At 37.3% G+C, this 20953-nt stretch overlaps 1 protein-coding gene across 21 annotated transcripts in view; it reads right to left on the reverse strand.

Annotated features, from left to right (window-relative positions):
* Window positions 1–20953, reverse strand: part of SUGCT (succinyl-CoA:glutarate-CoA transferase) — a 338160-nt gene that overhangs the window by 314106 nt on the left and 3101 nt on the right. For 19 of the 21 annotated variants that reach the window (XR_013946616.1, XR_013946617.1, XR_013946618.1 and 16 more), the window contains exons 3-7: window positions 19652–19703; window positions 19490–19563; window positions 13611–13696; window positions 12616–12666; window positions 7159–7279 (exon numbers count right to left, since the gene is read on the reverse strand). Coding sequence is in view for 17 of the 21 variants with exons in the window: in XM_080580286.1 (XP_080436412.1) it covers window positions 7159–7279; window positions 12616–12666; window positions 13611–13696; window positions 19490–19563; window positions 19652–19703 (384 nt within the window). In the remaining 4 variants the exon portion in view is untranslated. Of the gene's footprint in view, window positions 1–7158; window positions 7280–12615; window positions 12667–13610; window positions 13697–14693; window positions 15262–19489; window positions 19564–19651; window positions 19704–20953 lie in introns of those variants that run through there. The other 2 variants (XM_080580288.1, XM_080580278.1) reach the window with 2 other exon arrangements.

Here is a 20953-nt window from a genome sequence, read left to right on the forward strand (position 1 = left end):
TACAACTAAAACATTGCTTGAGCCAGCTTCTGAGCAGAACTTCATTTCCTACTTGTATGCTATCTCCATAAGCAATAATTTACAACTTTAAGAAGTTACTTTGCCAATTTATGTCATGTTATGAAACATACTCTATTTTCTTTAATGTATGATCTATCATTGTGTTGGCAGGTAGTCTACCAATTTATCCCAAGTAATTATATCCAGACCTATAACCATCTAGAAGTGACAAAAACATCAGGCATGCATCAGGGGAAGGAGTGAGCACCGAGAATTAGACTGTCCAAGTTATCTATGATTTTATAGGCCAGTATCATTTGGTAAGAGGGAGTCTACAAACTATACCTAGTCCAAGGCAATTCCACATCTCACCACTGAAAGTCTGCAAATTAGAGGATTAAGAACACTTTGGCTAGCCTTTGACCAGCAAAACATGCTGAGGTGGTTGTTTTTTTCCCTGTCATGAAAATCCTGGAGACAAAGTAGGATGAGCATCAAAATTATAACTTTACATCTTCTCATGAGGAGCAGCTACAAATCATCAGTACATTATTTTGAGTTATTATCTGTTATGCAGATGGATAGAGTGAAGAACTACTTTGCTTCTCAGATTCATCAGAATCACGCAAGAGATTCATAAGACTTACATATTTTTGAAGGAATATGTTCATTTATGGATTTTAAGGACTTTATGTACATTCATTACAAGGTACAATTCCAGATTTAGAACGTATGAAACTCAGAAGACACACAAAATGTGAAAAAAAATATTTTGCCATTCTTTCCACTTATTTTTTGTCTTTTTACAACACTACTCTTTGCTAGCAAGCACAATTAACACTTCAGTGTAGTCTAATCATTTTTAAAATCAGAGTTAAGACTCGTTGGGGCTAGAGACCACAAATCCTGAAGAAATATAATCTGTTACAGTAATACAAAGTTAATAAAAACACCAATTCCAAACATCTTATCTTACTTTTTTTGTTTTGGTTGAACTACAAATATTTCTGCATAACAGATCATCATTATGTCTTCAATCTCTTTCAAGCATAAATACACCAGACTGTTTTTCTCCTGTTTAAAAGAGAAAAATAAATAAATAAATAAATCTTTAAACAGGCATAAAACTAAGTACCACACAGCCATATTTTAAGAAATGGCATGACAGAAAAAGGAAACATTGAAAAGAAGAAATTGGGTAATGCCATAAATGACACAAAGAAAGCAATCTGCATATGATACAAGGTATTATGTAGCTTGCTTCCTAGAAAAGAAGGAAAGGAGCCAAAAAATAAGGAACGCCCAGCTTCAGCAAAACCTGTAGAAGAGAAGTAAAGCAAACACAGTTCAATCAAAAAGTAATAAACGAACAGAGCTGGGGGACAGGAGTTGAGAAGCTAAGAGCAATAGCTTTCATCATTCAAAAAACTTACAAAATTCAAAGTCTTTCCAAACGTATTACCTTCAGAGGTATTAAGAAAAGAAAAAAGTGCTTTAATTTGAAAATAATGTTGTCCTTTTAAACAGTGCCCCCTCCTGTTCAGAAATAAACTGACTTTCTTCGTCGAACTTTACAGACCATACCGATAGCAACAAATGGTCACTCGCCTGTGACCTGTACATGATTTACTTTAAGCAGCCAATTTTCAAAAAAACTTAAACCAATCTCAACCACAGAACTGTCAAAATATATTATATTTAGACTAATTTTAAGATTACTCTCACCAGCAAAGACAACTTGTGAGTGAGAACAGACAATCTGGAGCTTGAGAGCACTTAAAAAGCAGCAGAAACATTGAGAAATACTGCTGCCACAGGGCTGGATACATTCAATCAACACTGTTTGGATAAGAAACTTGGTTTGCTAATCAGGACTTCCAAAATGTCAAAAAGACAACAGCATCTGGCTTACCTATGTCTAAACTCTTCACCCACATATGACCTTGGACTTTCTGAAAAATTACACTGCCTTTCATTTTACTATCACTAACGATTTGCAACAGTCCAAAATTTAAAAAGAGGTGATTCCATACCAACAGCATTCCTGTATGTAAGAGAAATTGCTGAAGTCTGAGTAGATTATAAAGTAACATAGCTTCTGACTTCCAGGAAGCCTGTCTCCAGATTTTTTCTGCTACAATGCATGCCTAATTCCACTGAACCAGTCACCTCCACACCTTTCATTGAAAAAAGTATTTTATGCAGTAGAGTCAAATCTTGATCTTTACACTATAATGAGAACAAAACTTTTGAATGTTTTCTCACAGAATGGTTCTGCTATTCCTAAGCACAAAACTGAGGAGGAAGCTGGTTTGTTTTCCTATATTAGAAAACAACAACTTTACAGATGTTTGCTTAAAACCCTGAGAATTTCTATTCTTTATAGTGAAGACTTGAAAAAATTGGGAGACCTTTTTGTCATGGTTATGCTTTTCTATTAGTAATATTGTTGTGCCTTTTGAAGGTTTTATTTTTTTTTTTTATTTCCACCAAAATATCTGAATTCAGTTTTAAGCTATGATGTGAGCTCGGAAACACACACTTTCCAAGGAAACACTTGCTAGTGCTTCAAGGCTAAAATCTCCAACAATTCAGTCCATGATCCACATGCTACACATGGTATACATACCACATCCCAGCAGTTGGTTCTGACAAATATATCTAAGCTGTCCTCACAGACCAATGGAGAATGCTCAAGCCCACTTTTTATTTATATTTACTGCTCATACCCATTATGCAGCAAAAAAACAGGTTAGAATGAAGGTTCTGAAGGAGATTATCTGAAAAATTAATTTGGTAGGAAAGCGTGGGTTGCCAAAAGAGGTAAGGGAAACTGATGTTTGGTGAGGAACTGAGCTAGCGGGGGAAGAATCTGAACTTGCTAAGCTGGGCAATTGCATCTAGAAAAGGGCAAGGTAGAAGGTAATAGACAGAGAGAGTCTTATATTTAAAATAATAATAATAACAACACATACAATTACAACTTGAGCACACACTCTCTGGAATAATACAAAGGAAGGATACAATGCAGTCTGGAGTCAGAAAGTTACTTTCCACATTTTTGGATGGCCCCTAAAATTAAAAAAGTTTTAATACCCAACTCGACTTATTTATACTTATATGTAGCAACTGAATGAGACAAAAAAAATCTGAAAGACATCTTGATCACAGCTGTTATACAAGTTATGCTGCAGGGTGAAACTGATTCCTTCAAATTACTTGTTTATTGATTGCATTCCATACCTATGATGTTTAAACATGAAAGGTAATATGGTTCCAAAAATAAGAAACCAAGACATTCCAGATGATATCCAGTCTCATTAATGAGTTAACTAAATGGATAGGGGAAGTAGTGTCCAGTAATTACTTGTAATTTATTAAACGAATCTGCCATAATGTCTTCAGCATGTAGAATGAACAACAAGAAAAAAAAATGGGAAAACACCCCGATTCTGACACACTGGACATGTTTATTTCTTGGTTACTTATGCATTATCAAGTGTTATGCCAAAATGTCTGTCTCTGTATTCTCATATCTAAAATGTAATAGAGTTCATGATAGTCATTAACAATGACCAGCATCATTTTGTCTGTTAATAATAGCCATGATACATAAAATACACCCTTTAAAAAGCATATTTGAAACTGGCTGAGTGAAACAGCATAAACCACTCCAATCCTCTGTTCAAAGACCATGTAACATAATTCATGTTATATTGTGTATCCATTATCCTTCACAGGACCTGCAAAACAGAAAGAGCTTGAGAGCTAACATATTCCTATTATCTCTTGCGCAGCCTGTAAGTGAGGTGCAAAATGATGGATGAAATCCCACTGTTTAGAAGTAAAAGGGGTTTCTGTAACCAAGATAATTTGTCTCAACAATTTTCAACATTTGGGAAGACAACTAGTCCATTTAATCCAATGTTCTAGGCCAGCACATCTCTTACATCTGACAAACAATATTTCTCTTTGGATCTTCTTTAACTCATATTTTCCATATCTCCAGCTAGGCATTTTATATACACATAGCTTTTTTATGGCATTACCAAATAATCTTAGACTGCGTTCTCAGTCTCTTTCCATCTGAAATATTGCATCTAAGCCCTCGGGAACCTACAAGAATTCAGTTAGTCCAAGGGTCATTCCACTTCACTTTAATTCCAATCCTTATCCTTGTACATTGTCACATGCATAGCTCCTGTCTACAGTCAGGGAACTGAGTACTTTTTGAGGGCCTTTCAGAACACAGCATTAACCTGTTTCCTGCACTAATTTTTCCACAAAACCAGGCATCCAAATCAGATGCCTCAATTAACTCACATAAACCTGTTTTTTGATCACATACTATCATGCCTAACATCACAACATCCAAGACATTGTTTACAGACAGATTTCTCTGCCCAAATCCCCTTATTTTTAATAGGCTTCCACATCTAAGAAACAAGAAGAAAGAGGAAAAGCATTTGAACACTATGAACAGCAAGCAAAGGAATGAGAGGTACCTTAAAAAGTGAAGGATTACTGATAAGGTTCCTCCATCTGCTTCAGAAAAGTGAAATGATTTGTATGTTTACATAAACAGCTTGATGTGGTCAGTTAACTTTTTGTATGTTTTCCTTGGCAAAGTTATGATGCATATTAATAACACAGGCTCCAACAAAATTTCACCTTGCTCCGATATACTGACACAGATGATTTATAAGTATCCATTTTACCAATTTGTTCTAAAGCCTTTTATATTGAATATTCAAATTAACAATTTCTCAAATTGACCCCTTGCAGAAAATGGCTTAAGTACAGAAATTCCCCTAGCATTCTCCATAATAATTAGCAGTACACATAGAATCATAATTACTATTAAAATGTTTTATTGCATTTAACAACCTCCTTTGCTATTTGTCTAGCCTTATTTGTTTACAATGGAAAAAAAATCTTTTGGTCTCTTTCCATAGAGATTCACATTTTAATCTGAGCTTCTACACTAAGCAATTTTTGTCAGCAAATATTTTAGTTATGACCTTTTTACCATTTTTTTTTTTAAAGCTAAATGTTCTTACATTAGCATTCACCCCACAGCTCCAAAAAAGCAAATGATATTTGAATGCAGTACAGTAAACAAAGTAGTTTTGAGCTGTAGTGTCTTGAATCAGGTCACAGTGTTTAGAAATAAACCAGTTTGTTCTTCTCAACTTGCAGTAGTGCAAGCAAAGGGTTAGGAAAGCCAAGGCTAACCTGAAGCTGAATATAACAGAGAATGATCAATGGGCTGGAGCACATTTCCTATGAACCCAGGCTGAGAGAATTTGGGCTTGCTCAGTCTGGAGAATAGAAGACTGGAGAGACCTTACAGCAGCCTTCCAATACCTAAAGGTGGCCTACAGGAAAGCTGGAGAGGGACTCTTGGTCAGGGAGTGTAGCGATAGGACAGGGACTAATGGCTTTAAACTAAAAGAGGGGATATTTAGATTAGATAAAAGGAAGAACTTCCTCACTGTGAGGGTGGTGCGGCACTGGAACAGGTTGCCCAGAGAAGTTGTGGATGCCCTAACCCTGGAAGTGTTTAAGGCCAGGCTGGATGGGGCTTTGGACAACCTGGTCTAGTGGGAGATGTCCCTGCCCATGGCAGGGGTGTTGGAACAGGATGGTCTTTAAGGTCCCTTCCAACCTTAACCATTCTGTGATTCCATGAAGATGATTAAGAGACTGCAATATCTGACATGAGGAAATGATAAGAGCTGAGACTTTAGCCTAGAAGAAGAGAAAACTCAGGGGATTCTTACCAATGAATATAAATACCTGGTGGGAGGGAGTGGGCAAGGGGGAGCCAGACCCTTTTCAGTAGCACCCATTGAATGATAAGAGGCAATAAGCAAAAATTAAAAACCCATGGCATTGCACCTGAGCACAAAACATATTTTACCATGACAAATGTTAAACAGTGGAACAAATTGTCCAGAGACTGTGGAGTTTCTATCTGTACTCTGTTTCTGTATCTGTATCTGTTTCTATCTATACTCTAAACCCATCTGGACACAGTCTTGAGGAACCCACTTCAGGTGACCTGGCTTGAGCAGGAGAGTTGGACTAGATGAACTCAAGAGGTCCTGAGGTCCTTTTCCACCTAAGCAATTCTGTGAAATGAAGAAGTAGTTTTTCTTACTTCAGTCAAAGTTTTCATCTAATATCACAAACACATAAAAGCACTCAGAAGTTGACATGTGCAGTGTGAGAGGAAAAGCAGATTTACCAAATCAAAGGCCAAGCCATCACAAATAAATTGCAAGATGGGTATCATTTTATTCTTTCGTCAACTGTACAGCAGCTAAAACCACAAAAACATTCCATTTACTAATGATAAATTACATGCACAAGCAAATGTGAAAAACACTGCGGTAACTAACCACAGGCCAACCTAAACATACATAAAGAAAGACTTAACAGGTTTCACAGCTAGTCCTGAACATAATTGCCTTTCTGCCCCTGTCTTCTTAAGGGCTCAAAAAAGCACAAAATCATGAAAAGTATATCACAGACTAAAAAACCTCATTTGCTCCCCATTAAATGGGAAACACACAGTAATTAAAAAGCTAAAGATGTTATTCAGAAATTCAGAAGCAAAACAGGTCTGGCCTGATTTGCAACTAAGATTTTAAATTGGTATTTGAACGTGTGCAACTTCTTCGTTTTAATTTAATTCTAACATGTATGCAGGTCCTGATATTCATGTCTACTTCCTTTCCATGAACATGTAACTAGATAACTGAAGAAAGAAGGATGCTTCAGGGCAGTAAGCATTGAAATGACTAGATTGGAAACTTGCAATGAAAACTGGTTCAGTAAAACCAATGGGGGAAAAATGAGTTATCAATCTGTTCAAAGCAAAATGCAAGGAGCCACACCAATGCTGGCTCCTTTGGGGCCAATAGGAGCACAGCAGTCTACTATTGCCACTGTCAATCACCTTATAAAGTGCTGACATCGTTGCTGCCTCCCAATTTTTCTGTATTGGTTTTTGAATTAAAGTAAAACTTGTTTTCTATCTTCCAGTTTAACTTAACTGACATTGAAATAATATACGTTGATATTGCTACATGACTTATAACAAGATGAGTGGAATAAAGGAAACAATGACATAAGTTACTGAAATTACAATACCTGTTATTGAACAGTACACTATGTGAGGAGCAATCTTTTTAATGTCTTCATAACCTAGACCAATTTCAGCCAGTTTCCCAGGGATGTAGTTTTCCACAAAAACATCAGACACAGCTGCAAGCTTTAGAAAAGAAGAGTAAGATTTGTTAATGAGCTTCCAAAAGTTCAATAAATTCCTCATATAACTTGACATCTCACTAATCAAGATGGTTCTTGTCTTTCTGACAGAACAGAATTCAAACCTAAAGAGATTTTTTTGGTCTGTTAGACTGTGCATGTCTGCAAACTACACATTAGGGATGCTGTGTGTCTAGAAAAGAAACTACCAAAATCCTAAAGCTATTAGATGAAACTACAACATAATTGTATTAGCAGAATCACATTAATTTCCAAATACTTCACCAAAATTTACAGAACAGTCACCAGCTTTATACCTGCAGTTAGCTTGAGGAAAGAGGGGGAAAAGGATGCATGTTTATCTTCCATGTTTTCTCTACCTTATAGTTATGTAAAATGTTGGGAGGGGAGTTGGACACGTTTGTTTTGTTGTTTGATTTTTTATTTTTAAGTTTTAAAATGATTGATTACACTTACTGGAACAAAGGCTATATATCCCACTTTCTGTATGTGGAAACAAAATACAGAGCCCAAAAATGTTATGAGGTTAACATGAACATCTTAAAATCACCTCAGTTAGAACAGTGATGTCAAGCTCTGCAGCATGATTTTCTGCATCACATCTAAATGAATGACCTAGTCCAAAATCTACTGAAGTTAAAGATTAACACATGACTTTGATGGGCTTTAAATTGTATCTTTTTATTATTATAGAAATTATGAACAGAAATATTTATACATGTTTCAATATAATATTGAGAGCTTCTGAAGCTTGAGAACTACATATTAACAGAAATATGTAGTGCTTAGCAGATTAGTATAGTTTTGGGGTTTTTCCCCTGTTTGGTTGTGGGTTGGGTTTGTTTTGTTTCTTTTTACAGGAATTTAAAAGTTATTCCCTGAGAGGAACATGTTTGTGCACGCATCTTTAACCATGATCTAAAACATTTCATTTCTTAATGTTATTTCAAGATGATCAGAGTCACATTCACTGGAACTACCATGCAGCTGTCTGATCAATATATACAGCACATTGGGCCAGCTTCTATAAATTAGTGTCATCATATCAGCAATCATAAGCATTTTTGTTTTAGCATGTACACTGTTTAGTTGAATCTAAGGCCAAAGAAACAGCCAAGCCAGCAAATATTTAACAGGAAAGACAAACTCATTCTTATTCAGTCAAGAAGGCATGCGAATTATGAATGGTTTAACCGGAATCATGGATGAAACATTAGTAAAATTTACAGAAACTAAGTTCAGCATAAGGTAAAAGTGGGTTTTAAAATGCATGTTGTAAGCTATTTCAAGGGGCTGTGTCAAAAACTGCTAGGACTACTAGTTTTAAACCATTACAATATGAGAAAGTCTCCATATTCTAAATAAGTATTGCTGGATTTCTATGTGGACAAATGGCTCTTTTTAAAAAAAACTATTCAATAGGAGTGGACTCCATAGAAGACCATAACTTCATGACAGTTAATAAAAAAGCAGGCATTTGTCAAAGGACAGTTCTCAAGAAGATAAGGTTTCTACAGAGCTCACAGAGCTAAAGCATTAGCTAGTAAAAACAGAAGCAGCTCAGACAGATCTACGACTGTCCCAATCCTCTGTGCAGGACAGCAGATCCAACCACAGAAGTAAATTAAGGGCAATGCAGTGGGGGAAGCTGTTAGTCGTTTAATGTCATGCCTTTATAAAAAAGAGAGCCAAGGGGGTTCATTTTCTCTCTAAATCCTTCACAGTCCATACATTAAATACTTTTCCAATTGGCAGAACTACAACCTTAGCTAAATTCATCCAAGAAAAGCAATCAGTTACAACTTGTGTACCATTTTCACTATGCTTTGTAATCTATCAGATGTACAGAGATGGTATAGGCTAGTTTGAGATCCGTTGCCCACCTCACACTGAAGAACTATCTCCTACAATCCACTAAGGGGGAAAAAAAGATGGCTAACAAAAAATAAGTGCAATTCTTCTGGATATGGCAACATATATGGTTGATTACAGTGTGAAGTGAAGATACAATGATTTAGGACCAGTCTAGCAGTGTGTATGTATTCTTACAGAGATTAACATAATGTTATAGATGTCTTACAAATATTGTGCCAGCTCTGCCACTAACATTCCTATTACTCTTGGAAATAGTCTTTAATGTACAAGTCAGTGTGTGCATAGTATGCATCTCTTTTGATGCTCAGTGAACTCTAAGAGGTACCCAGTGTTCTGTTATTGGCAAGTACTGAACTCAGACTCTGATCCTAATCAATTGCATGTTCTTAAAACACAATAGGTGTTTCAGTCTTAAAATTCAATGGGGTTTTAAGTCCATTGTCAACTGAAATTTCACACTGTGTTCTACAAGCCCTCCAGAGCTTATCACTTGTACTTCTGATTCTACTAACAGCAACAGAATGCAGACCTGAGTTGGAATACTATATGCTTCAGATCAGACACTGATATGTTCAACCTCAGGACAGAAAAAGGTATCATGCACGCCAACTAGTCATTAAATTGAATATAAACAACACAATGATGCTACTAACTTGACAGAGCAGGCTATTCATCGCCTTCAAAAAGATTTTTTGAAACACGTACTCCACACAGAGAAATGTGTGAATATGCACACACTCAGATGACAATATTCATGACACATGCTGACCTATCAGCTAAATTGAACAGGAAGAAAGAAGGAGTACCATTAGCTCCCAATCCAACTGAATTCTTCTAAGTCCTTCATGACTAAACACAGAATTTAATTAGTTAAGTTTAAATACTCAGGAGAAAGGTATCCAAGTTTCTTAAAACAAGATGCTGAAAATTGCTGAATAATGCTCTAAAAAGATTGTGTGTCAGAGGACGGCATTAGTGCACATACCATTACTGAAGAGAAAATCATTTCCATTGAGTGAGACATTCAAATATTTGGAAGGCAGTTAACAGCAAATTAAAAGCATTAGGAAGGAAAACAGGGCTACAAGTGACATAGAATAAAGAAACAAAACAGAGCACCAAAGTAGTAGTAGGAACTTCAGTGTAAAATAATCACATAATTATGCAAGAACAGACCTTTGGGCAACTGTGCGTTTTTTTTGTTTTTTTTTTTTTGGTTGGTTGTTTTAAGTACTGTGCCAAATCCAGGACAGTTGATTAACAGGTTTCTTCTGCATACTTGATAATATTGATGCAATTATCAAGGTTGTGGTTTTTTTCATATACCTCAAGACTCGATTCCTTTGTCAATATGATTCTGGATTCTGATATTAACCTTCTTCCACCTATATGGAATTTACAGGAAGGGAGGAAATGATTTATTCTAGCCATGCTATCTTTCTTAATAAAGGAAAATGATTATAACCTCATCACTTTTCTTTGTAGGTCTTCAGCCCAGGACATAGTTTGTATTTAATTGTGAGTAACCGATGTCCCATATGCAAAGTTCCTCTTGCCATTAGTTACCTTGCAGATACAAACATTACTTTACACTATAGGAAACACACTGCTGAACAACACTCAATTCTTTACACATCTTTCCTGATGTTACCAAAAGACTACTGACAACAAATGATAGCCTCTTATACATAACACTCTTATTTTTAATAAGATACATAATACTCTTATTTTTAAGAAAATCCAAATGGAAAAAAAAGGAAGAAAATACACTCTGGTTCCATTTGAGATGCAGTATTAAAATGTTAAGACCTCTGCACCAAATTGCCCCAAGGCTATCACTGAGTGAAGTAGAACAATGATAGGAAAGTTGCTACTTTGATACAAAAATCATGTGGGGTTTGAACTCAGCCTCAATCACAAAGGTTGTAATACTGTAAAGTCACCAGCCATTGAGTGGCACAAACCATGAAGAGGTTCTCCATGTTGCAGGCAGAAAGAAGTTGTACATTTAACAATAAAATCAAGCAGCCCCCTTCCTACACAAATGTCAAGATGAGAAAAAAGGAATTTCTTAACCACAAATAGTAGCATTCACACATAAGAAACTAATGCTGTATCCATCCTTCCTCCAGTTCGTCCTGACTCATAGTCCCAGATGTCTTCAACTTTGTCAAACAGGTTCAGCCCATATTCATGAAATCAGTGGACATTTTGCTTACAGTAATTTTTCTTCCCTTCACCCTTTCTTTTCCCAAATGTCAAAGAGAACTGGGGTGGTTTTTTTACTGGTTTTCTGGGAGGAACTTTTTTTTTTAAAACCCTTATTTAGAATGTGACTATTTTATCCAATAAATACATCTGTGTTATTCCAAATGGCCTGTCTGTTTCCCAAACCTTTAGAAGATAAACATACAGCTTCATAACAATCAGTAATGAATGGTTCTGTTCTGCAAAGAGCATGGGGAGAGGGAACCAGAAAACCTTGGCTTATATAGAAATCTTCGGAGTTTAAGCATCTCTCTCTCATAGAGCTGACAATAAAAAAGTATCAAAATATCAGACAACTTCATCTATTTTAATTTCATATGAAGTTCCTAGCAAAAATTACTACCAGAAAAATTCCACTTATTGCAGGACATATACAGTCTCACTGCAAAAAACAAGAGTGATTGGAACTGATACTGAAGCAAACAGGATCAGAAGCCAGCTTACCATTTTAGATATATTGCTACTGCTGCGATTTTTAGCCCTACAGAACTATGTAGCAGCTCCTATACTTCTCAAGAAAAATGGAAAAAAAAAGGATGACAACACAGGTTTTACGGAATGTGAAATACGGTGCTTTTATTAGCTTTCCAATGTGGGGGGGGGAAAAAAAAGATCACCTTAAATCACCCTTGCATTCTGCACTGAAATACTGAAAAAAAATAAAGATATATGAAATCTGTAGGAATTTGACCTACAGGACAGCACTTCTCAGAAAGATGCAGAGCAACTGAAGTTGTGAATATACTGTAACACTCTGAAATATGCAAAGAGTGTAGCCCAATTCTCCTTTTGTAAGCTCATTGCTGACTTCATTGGAAGGAGTTTCAAGCTAGGTTGATGAAGTTGTACAGTAAGATCTAACGTAGCACCAGGTAAGCACTAGATTGTTAGACCTTCTCCTCACAATATTTAATTTGAAGCTTTTGATGAAGTTTTCAAGTAAATTTTATCTAAAATCATAAGTTACACTGTGCACCAAACTTCTCTGCATGCAAAACTGAAGAGTGTAGAGGCAATAAACTGTAATTTAAGAAGTATTTAAGAAGTGAACTGCACATATACATATTTTTAATTATCAGATATCTTATACTTGAGAGTTTATGCAGAGTTTATTCTTTCTTACACAGGACCAAACAAATATAAAATAGGCATGATTTGCATTCCATTAAAACCTACCTCCCTGATTATTTTTGCTCCTCTTGAATTCTTCATATTGATAGCTATGCTCTGGAGACAAAAAAAAGTAATTAAAATAAAAGCCCTTCTAATGATTATCAACATCTTCTAAACACAACCAACAGTTAAGTTTCACACTACAGCTAAATAAACAATTGTTAACCCCACTCCACCCCTAAAAATAATCTTCTGTTGGTAATGCAGGCTTAATGGTCTCAGAATCAGACAAGCAACAGAACAAGCCTGATGGATGTGCAACTGGGAGCTGCACTGTGGTCTGCTCACTGTATGTTTGTACAGCACTTACTACTGCAAGTACACATGGGGACACCAGAAACATTTGTTTCAATGGCAACAAGCCACTAAACAGCTCAGGCACTTTGTGAAGCTTCATATTAATCCTCAAGTTTCAAACTACACTCAGCCAACCTAACTACAGTATGATGCCTGCTCTCCCCAATCCCCAGCTTCCGGGTAAGGCAGGTCAGCTCAGGTGATCCATCCCAAAAAAATGATCTTTTAAAAGAAGTAATAACCCTGAATTTCATCAGGGTTAATTTTCAGTTGATTTGCACCAGCAACTGAAGACTGGCAGGACCACTCCTGTATTTTGAAATTGCCTCAGCTGACCCCAGAAGCATACCAGAGACTTACAGCCTTTTTTGTTTAAAATACTTCATTTTTGTCCTGAAATGTACTCACCTTGACAACATAACTAATGCCAATGTAACTATTGCTCCATTATATATGTTAAGAATCAAATGAAGTCAGATTATATTCTTATAAAGTACATCTAAGAAAACTAAACCAGTGAAGTTCTCTGTTAATCATCTTTACTTATGGTTTTACTGTTTATTTTCACTTAGTTTTAAGTCAATGATAATGTACTGTAGAGTTCAGCTTTTATACCAGACCAAACGTAAATAATTTGAAGGAGAACTACATCGTTAATTGCAATTACAACAGATTAATCTTCAATGTAGCACTTCATTTACCTTTTTATTTCTATTGACACTGAGAAAATAAACACTTTCTGTTCCAACAAAAGGTGGGCCCCAAGCTCTTGTGTCATCACCAGCTCCTGTAAGAAATACCATCACATTTTTTACATTTTTTATAACTGTCCTGTATTACACTGGCAAAACACAACAGGAATAAGAAAGTTTTTTTCTTCTCCTAGGTAATATTTAGGCCTTCTAAATTTAAATTAGTTGGCAGGAAAAAAAATAATATACATATTCTAGGACATTTATTTCAGAAAACACCTACGAATGAACGTAATTAAGCAAAGTGAATTTTGTTTTTGGTCGTGCTGTGATGATTTTAAAACAGCTTGCCTTGTTCCTGCTAGGATTATTTACATTTTAAAATAGAAATAAATACATTTGGGAGCAGCTGTATTTTTAATTCCTTTTTAACTTAAAGCAGAGCTGCAATATCATTCTTTCATGCAATCTGGAAGAATTTAGCAGACGTTCACACAGTCAACAAGCCATTCATGAAACACTCCAGACACAAAGTCATGATATCACTAATCAACAAGTTGTTAGGCTGAGTGCTGCAGAACAGCACCAAAAAGAAGCACTTGCTACAGTGCTCCACCATTCAGAAATTCTCTTGCCTTACAGAAAGGGAAAATGGAATTCAAGCTTCTGCAGCTACTGATGTTACTGATTCATTTATACTTAATTTCCAATTTTAAACTTTTCTTAAATGTCATGAAGACTGGCAATCTATTTTAATTGCCAGTTTTAGGTTCAATCTAATTAGAATTAAAACTAAATTTAAGTTTGGATATAATCATGATCTCAAGTGCTAGCAAGCATGCACAATACCTCTTTATGTATTTCAGTATCTAGACCTTAACTGCTTGTTACCTTTAAGGGAGTAAAAACTTTCCTCAGTGAGGCAACACAGAAGATGAATACTAGCAGAGATACGCAACTGACCTAAAGAACCGTTGGTCCAACACAATATAGCCACTGCCATATCATGCTACACACTGGAAGAACACCTAAAGGTTACAGCCATCTAAGCTCAAATGTGGCAGAAGATATACAAATGTAAATTATACTCACCAACATTTGTATTGGTTATTATCTCAAAGAACTATCTTGGTTCAAGCAGGAAGCTTGGGGAAAAGAAGTAGTATTGCTTCTATATGCTCCTATCTTGAGCCAGTTAAACAAAATTTCAGTAATACTTTCCATGTAGGAAAAGGAACACACACATGTAGTGTGACTACTATCCTCTACAAATAAACACTCCTGTGATTATAGACATCTCACAGAAAAATGAGATTATCCATAACTGACGTTCAAACTGAATGTCAAATGATTGTCATCAAATGATTGACATTCAGACTACTCAGGCTGCCTTTCTCCTTCAACCACCAAACAAACTTCAAGAGCAGGAATGCAAATCTCCAAAATGATTACTTCATACTAATCATCAACACTGCTCCATTCTTACTATGGAGATACTTGACATACATCTGTCCATCTCATCAAATTGATGCAGCTTCTGCCCTGTCACTAATGTGAAAATATCTGAAACAGAACATGACTAAGGATGATCCATAGGTTGCTGTGACAAGACTTTTGATAGATGTTCAATGTTTTGATAGATGTTCAATGTTTTGTTAGATGTTCAAAAACTCCATATTCCCTATTGAAAACAAAATACAAGATGTAATATGTCTTAGCATCTCAAACATATGATTTATTAGTTTTGAAAAAAACTGGTAAAGACAATACCAAAATAAAGAAGTTTAAAACATGGAAACTTGATGTGATGTGCAGCTCCTGTGGCATAGTTACAAGCCTCAAATGTGTAATGAAGCTTAAACTAAAAGTCAAATGAAGGGTGTAATTCTAGAATTGAACTGAATGCCATGTGGCTTGTTATTCCCGTATGGTTTTAAGAACTAAAAAATGTAGCTACTCCAATAGAATGAAGAGGTGGGGCTTTGTTTCTTTTGTTTTTTTTTTTTTTGCTTTACCATTACTCAATCCTCAACAGATCTCAGAAACAGCTCTTTTTATATCAAGTGCAAGTGTTGAGTGGAAAAACTATTATGTTAAGCTAAAACACACACAAATATTCTTCTCTGTCTGAAATAAGTTCTATCTACGAAGCTAACTACTCGGAGTCCAACCAGACTCTAAAGTAGTGACAGAAATCTACTTCTGCATCTGAAAACACACACTGGAAGCTTGTTAATCTCAGACACATTGAGCACTAGAATTAAGATTAGAATGAGTCCAAAGGAGTAGGAACACCTCTCCTGTGAAGACATGCTGATAAATGCTGAAGTTGTTTAGCCTGGAGAAGAGAAAACTCCATGAAGACTTTATAGCCACCTTTCAATACCTAAAGGGGGCCTACAGGAAGGCTGGTGACAGACTCGCTCACTGAGGAACTTCCTCAATGTGAGGGTGGTGAGACACTGGAACAGGTTGCCTGGAGAAGCTGTGGATGCCCCATCCCTGGAGGTGTTTAAGGCCAGGCTGGATGGGGCTTTGGGCAACCTGGTCTGGTGGGAGGTGTCCCTGCCCATGGCAGGGAGTTGGAACTGGATGATCTTTAAGGTCCCTTCCAATCCAAGCCATTCTGTGGTTCAGTGATCAGAGAAGAGCAAAGACTCAAAATCCTAGCAGCAGCACAGTGTTTAGCTTTAAACCCAGAGACGGTATTGGCCCATGATAAACAAAGAGAATAAAGAAAATTTCTCATTAAGGAGTAGTAAATAACCTCCAATTCAAGAAATCTGTGTGAGTATAACTGAATCCTGAAAAAAGGCATCAATTTTATTAGGTGTTGGTTGGGGGGGGGGGGGGGGGGGGGGCAAAGAAGGGCAAGGCGTTCTTTTTTTCGTTTGATTTGTTTCTTTTTGTAAAATCTAATGGCTTGCATGTGAAAAGAGCTTTAACTTTTCACAGACACCCCCACCAAAAAAAATATCTAAGTCTTTGCAGTTTATATGTAAATGGTGTAGAGTTCAGGAAACTCTAAGGATGACATAGAAATGAAGAGCTACAGAGTCATCCCTCTTTATAATTACATATTATAACTGAGATAGTAATTGCCAATACATGAATCTAATTACAAAAATATTCTATTATACTGAATGCTAACAGTAAAGCCTACTTTCACGCTTTCTATGTGAAATCTAACTGCATCAAAATTTACTTTTATACCTTTATAGGAACTAGATGATCTTTAAGGTCTTTTCCATCCCAAACCATTCTATGATTTATAAAAAAAACTTTACTTGTGCACACAAACACAGCAGGCCTGTTTTGTGGCTATACATTCTCATAGCAAGAACGGACAAGTCAAAATTTAGATTATCATCTTCACAGATACAGGTTCATACCAGCACAAACTCCTATGCGTTAACATTAGCTACATGTTGAATTCCAACACTTCCTAGATGAAAAAAGTCTTTGAGTGAACAGTTTAAATGAGCTACAGATGTCCAATTAATATGGCAAAGGCATAGGATACACTAAAAAGAACTGTAAAGGCAGGTGGGTTATTTTATCTCTCAGAAAGAGAGAACATTTTCTCTATCACACTTGGACCGCTCTGCTACAGTAGCAAAAGATAAGGCCAACAAAAAAAAAAAAAATCAAGCAAAGGTCTTCATGATAATAATACTGAGCCCTAACTTGAGGGCCATTGCGCCAAAGGATTTAAAAAAAAGGCACCATATAAAGTCTGAAGTGCTGCTAAGTATCAGTAGTGAGACTGTTCCTGGTAACTTTTTAATAGTTAGAAAATAATTGTGAATGTAATAATTCACATAATGAATAATTGTGAGCATGCAATAAGGTTATTCAAACTTAGCGTCTGATTCTTATGATTGCTGTACTTGTTTGGTTTTTTTTGTTTGTTTTAAGTTTAAACTGCTATATCATTCTTGTTTCACTGTTCTCTATATAGTCTCCTGTTGTTAGGAAATTAGGAAAAACAAAGCAAAAATTTTAACAGATAGATGTATTGGGTTTACGTGGCAGGGTAAGGGCTTTTTTAGCCTCTGTGAGAGGAGTCCAGGAGTCAGGTAAGAGCCAGCTCCAGATGGCTCCAAAGAGACACAGAACGCTGGTTGTGCTGCTGTGAGAGCAGTTTAAGAAAGGGAAAAAACTGCTGCACAACAGCTGCTGGGAGAGAGGAGTGAGCATCAGCCCTGCAGCCCCCCCGGTCAGTGCAGCAGGAGGGCAGGAGGAGCTCCAGGCACGCAGCAGAAGTTCCCCTGCGGCCTGTGGAGAGGCCCCTGGTGGAGCAGGCTGTCCCCCTGCAGCCCATGGGTCCCACACGGAGCAGATCTCCACGCTGCAGCCCGTGGAGGAGCCCACGTGGAGCAGGTGGATGCGGCCTGGAGGAGGCTGCGGCCCATGGAGAGCCCCCGCAGGAGCAGGCCCCGGGCTGGAGCTGCAGCCCGTGGAGAGGAGCCCACGCAGGAGCAGGGGGTCTGGGGGGAGCTGCCGCCCGTGGGGGACCCGTGCTGGAGCAGTTTGCTCCTGGGGGATGGATGGACCCCATGGTACGGAGCCATGTGGGAGCAGTTCTTGAAGAGCTGCTGGCTGTGGGCAGCCCCCGCAGGATCAGTTCAGGAAGGACGGCAGCCTGCAGGAGGGACCCCACGGGGAGCAGGGGCAGGAAGTGACTGTGAAGGATCAGCAGAGGTTAAGCATCAGGGACTGACCCCAGTCCCTATTCCCCTGCACTGCCCGGGGGAAGGAGGTAGAAGAGAGTGAAAAGGGGGGGGGGAAGGTGTTTTCAGTTTGTTTTGCGTTTCTCACTGCTCTAGCTTGTTAGTAATAGGTAATCAATTATCGTCACAAACAAACAGACTTGGCATAGTGAGATTAATCTTTGAGTGATCTCCCTGTCCTTACCTCAAGCCTTGAGCCCTTTCCATCATATTATCTCCCCCTTTCCCTTTGAGGAGGGGGGAGTGAGAGTGTGGTTGTGGTGGAATTTAGCTTCCCAGCTGAGTAAAGCCACCACGGTAGCTCCTAATATAATGAATTTACCAACATATAAAAAAATTACCTTAAAGGAAGAAAAAAATGGAAGTATATTATAAACCTATTGAGCCTCAAATCTGAGGATCTTGACTGGGGACTCATAGTTCCTATATAAATCCTTGCTGGAAGTTTCTGTTCACATGTCAAATTTTGGATGTCACTCTACAGTTACAACTGTTTTAATTCCCTCACCACATTACAAGAAATTTGAAACACCTAAGCATTCCCATGCCCAAACTAAAACCTCAAAGTCCAAACAACTCAACACATCAATTTAATTTTGAGTGATGGAATAAGCCATTTTAGTAAGTGATGACTTGGTATTGTTTTGTACCTTAATATCTGGAAAGACATGACCTGATCTTACAACTTCAACCTTCTCACACTCATCTTCCCTAAATGTATTGGGTTTTGAATAAAACACACATACACAGAGTACATTGTTAAAGCAAACAGAACATATACGTGCAAACAAACTTACTTAACTAGTTCCCTATCACACCAGAAATAGGGCAATGTCGTCAGAGTATTCCAGAAATTTGAAAGCTATAGCTTTAAAAAATATAGATAAACAGCTACAAAATTAAGTTTTTCTTAGCCAATACCATATACACACTAAACAAAAACAGTCGCCAATGCAACATAGCATTGTCTTTTTAAATATTTTCAGAGAGTCCAGACTTACATTCTCAGTCCGTGGCAAACACCCCACAACATTATCACAAACCAAATTGTTGTTAATAATCTGAGGAACACTGGAAGACGACAATTCCAAATACACAATCATTTGCTAAACTGGCACGCGTTCTTACCATAGCTAAAATAAAGACAAACCTTACCTGGCCTTTCCACTTTGATGACTTCGGCCCCTAGATCTCCTAAATTCATTGTAGCAAAGGGCCCTGCAAGCACCCTGTAATATTATAAGAAGATTCTTAGTTTTTCCTACTACAATACTCACATCTAGACAGAGCATTCCAAATGATAGACAAAACACAAACCTTGTTAAGTCAAGAATTTTCACGCCATCCAGTGGCTTTACATTACTAGCACCTGACAAGAAACAGAAAACAGTAACTAACTGGATTTTTTTTTTTCCAAGATGTTTCTGATTGGAAGTTTGAAACCCTTCTTGTGACTCTCTCATCATCCTCCCTCCCCAAATACATGATAATAAAGCTTTCTTTACAAGTATGTTATTAGGATTATATTACATTATTATTGAAGACTTTCAAAGTCAAAAAAAAAAAATCTTATGGCTGATATAGCAGAACCTATTATAGACACCCAAGAATTCTACAGTAAAAACTACCTCAAGGTATTTTTATATATGCCAACCACAAACACACATCTTTTAAAGACTAACCTGGAGAAAGATCCAAGATAAGCATGGAAAACATTTGAATGACAAACTAAAATTAATGGATAACAGACCAATGTGAATCACAGTATCCACAGCAGCAAAGCGGTTTGACCTGGAGACCCATGCACTTGCACCACACAAAATCTCTACATTTTAAAAGAGAAGTTACAAAACTGAAGGCCGAGTGTATGAACCAAGGAAACACTCATTCTCTCTTTTGATTCTCAATGGCAATTACACAGGCAAGACTACTAGCAAACCACAATTCTCTCCTCCTTTCCCTCCTCACCCTTTCCAGCCTGACCAGCTCTGAGAAACAATAGCAGTGGCACAAGGCAAACAGTCACATCATCTATCACATCACCACAGGTTTGCAAATATCTCTGGGTAGCCTTGAGTAAGGAAGTTTTTCTTCTGCTGACTTAATGTCTTGAACTGCACACTGGGAACGCAAACACTACACTGTCCCATGCAGATGGGGATTTCATTACTCTTTGTAAGGTGGGCTCCTACCACAAAAAAGGAAGCAGCACCTGCCCAATAACATCACAAAACTTACACAGCACTAGCTTGTGTTAGCTTTGTGTGTTTGTCAAGGTAAAAAAAAAAAAGATGTAAAACATGGCAAAAACAGTTAACTCGAGCACAGACTTCCAGAACAGGAGGAAGGAACTACAATCCTTCAAAGCGCAGGGCATCTCCAGACCAACACAACAGTGGCATGCAATCATGAATGCCTGCGCCACACTCCCTCCGTCAGATCAGTGCCACCTATCACAACACCCCCCCCCCCAACGCTTTTTTTTTTAATTTCAATGATTTTTAATCTTAATATGTTCATATATATAAAAATAATCTACAGAACTATGAAGAAGCATTGAGAATTCAAGGCTTTTGCTATGTTTTCCGTCACTGTACTGCTCTCAGTAAAAAACATTCA

The sequence above is a fragment of the Anser brachyrhynchus genome, assembly GCF_964034855.1.
Source record: "Anser brachyrhynchus genome assembly, chromosome: 2".
In the NCBI taxonomy this organism is placed as follows: Eukaryota; Metazoa; Chordata; class Aves; order Anseriformes; family Anatidae; genus Anser; species Anser brachyrhynchus.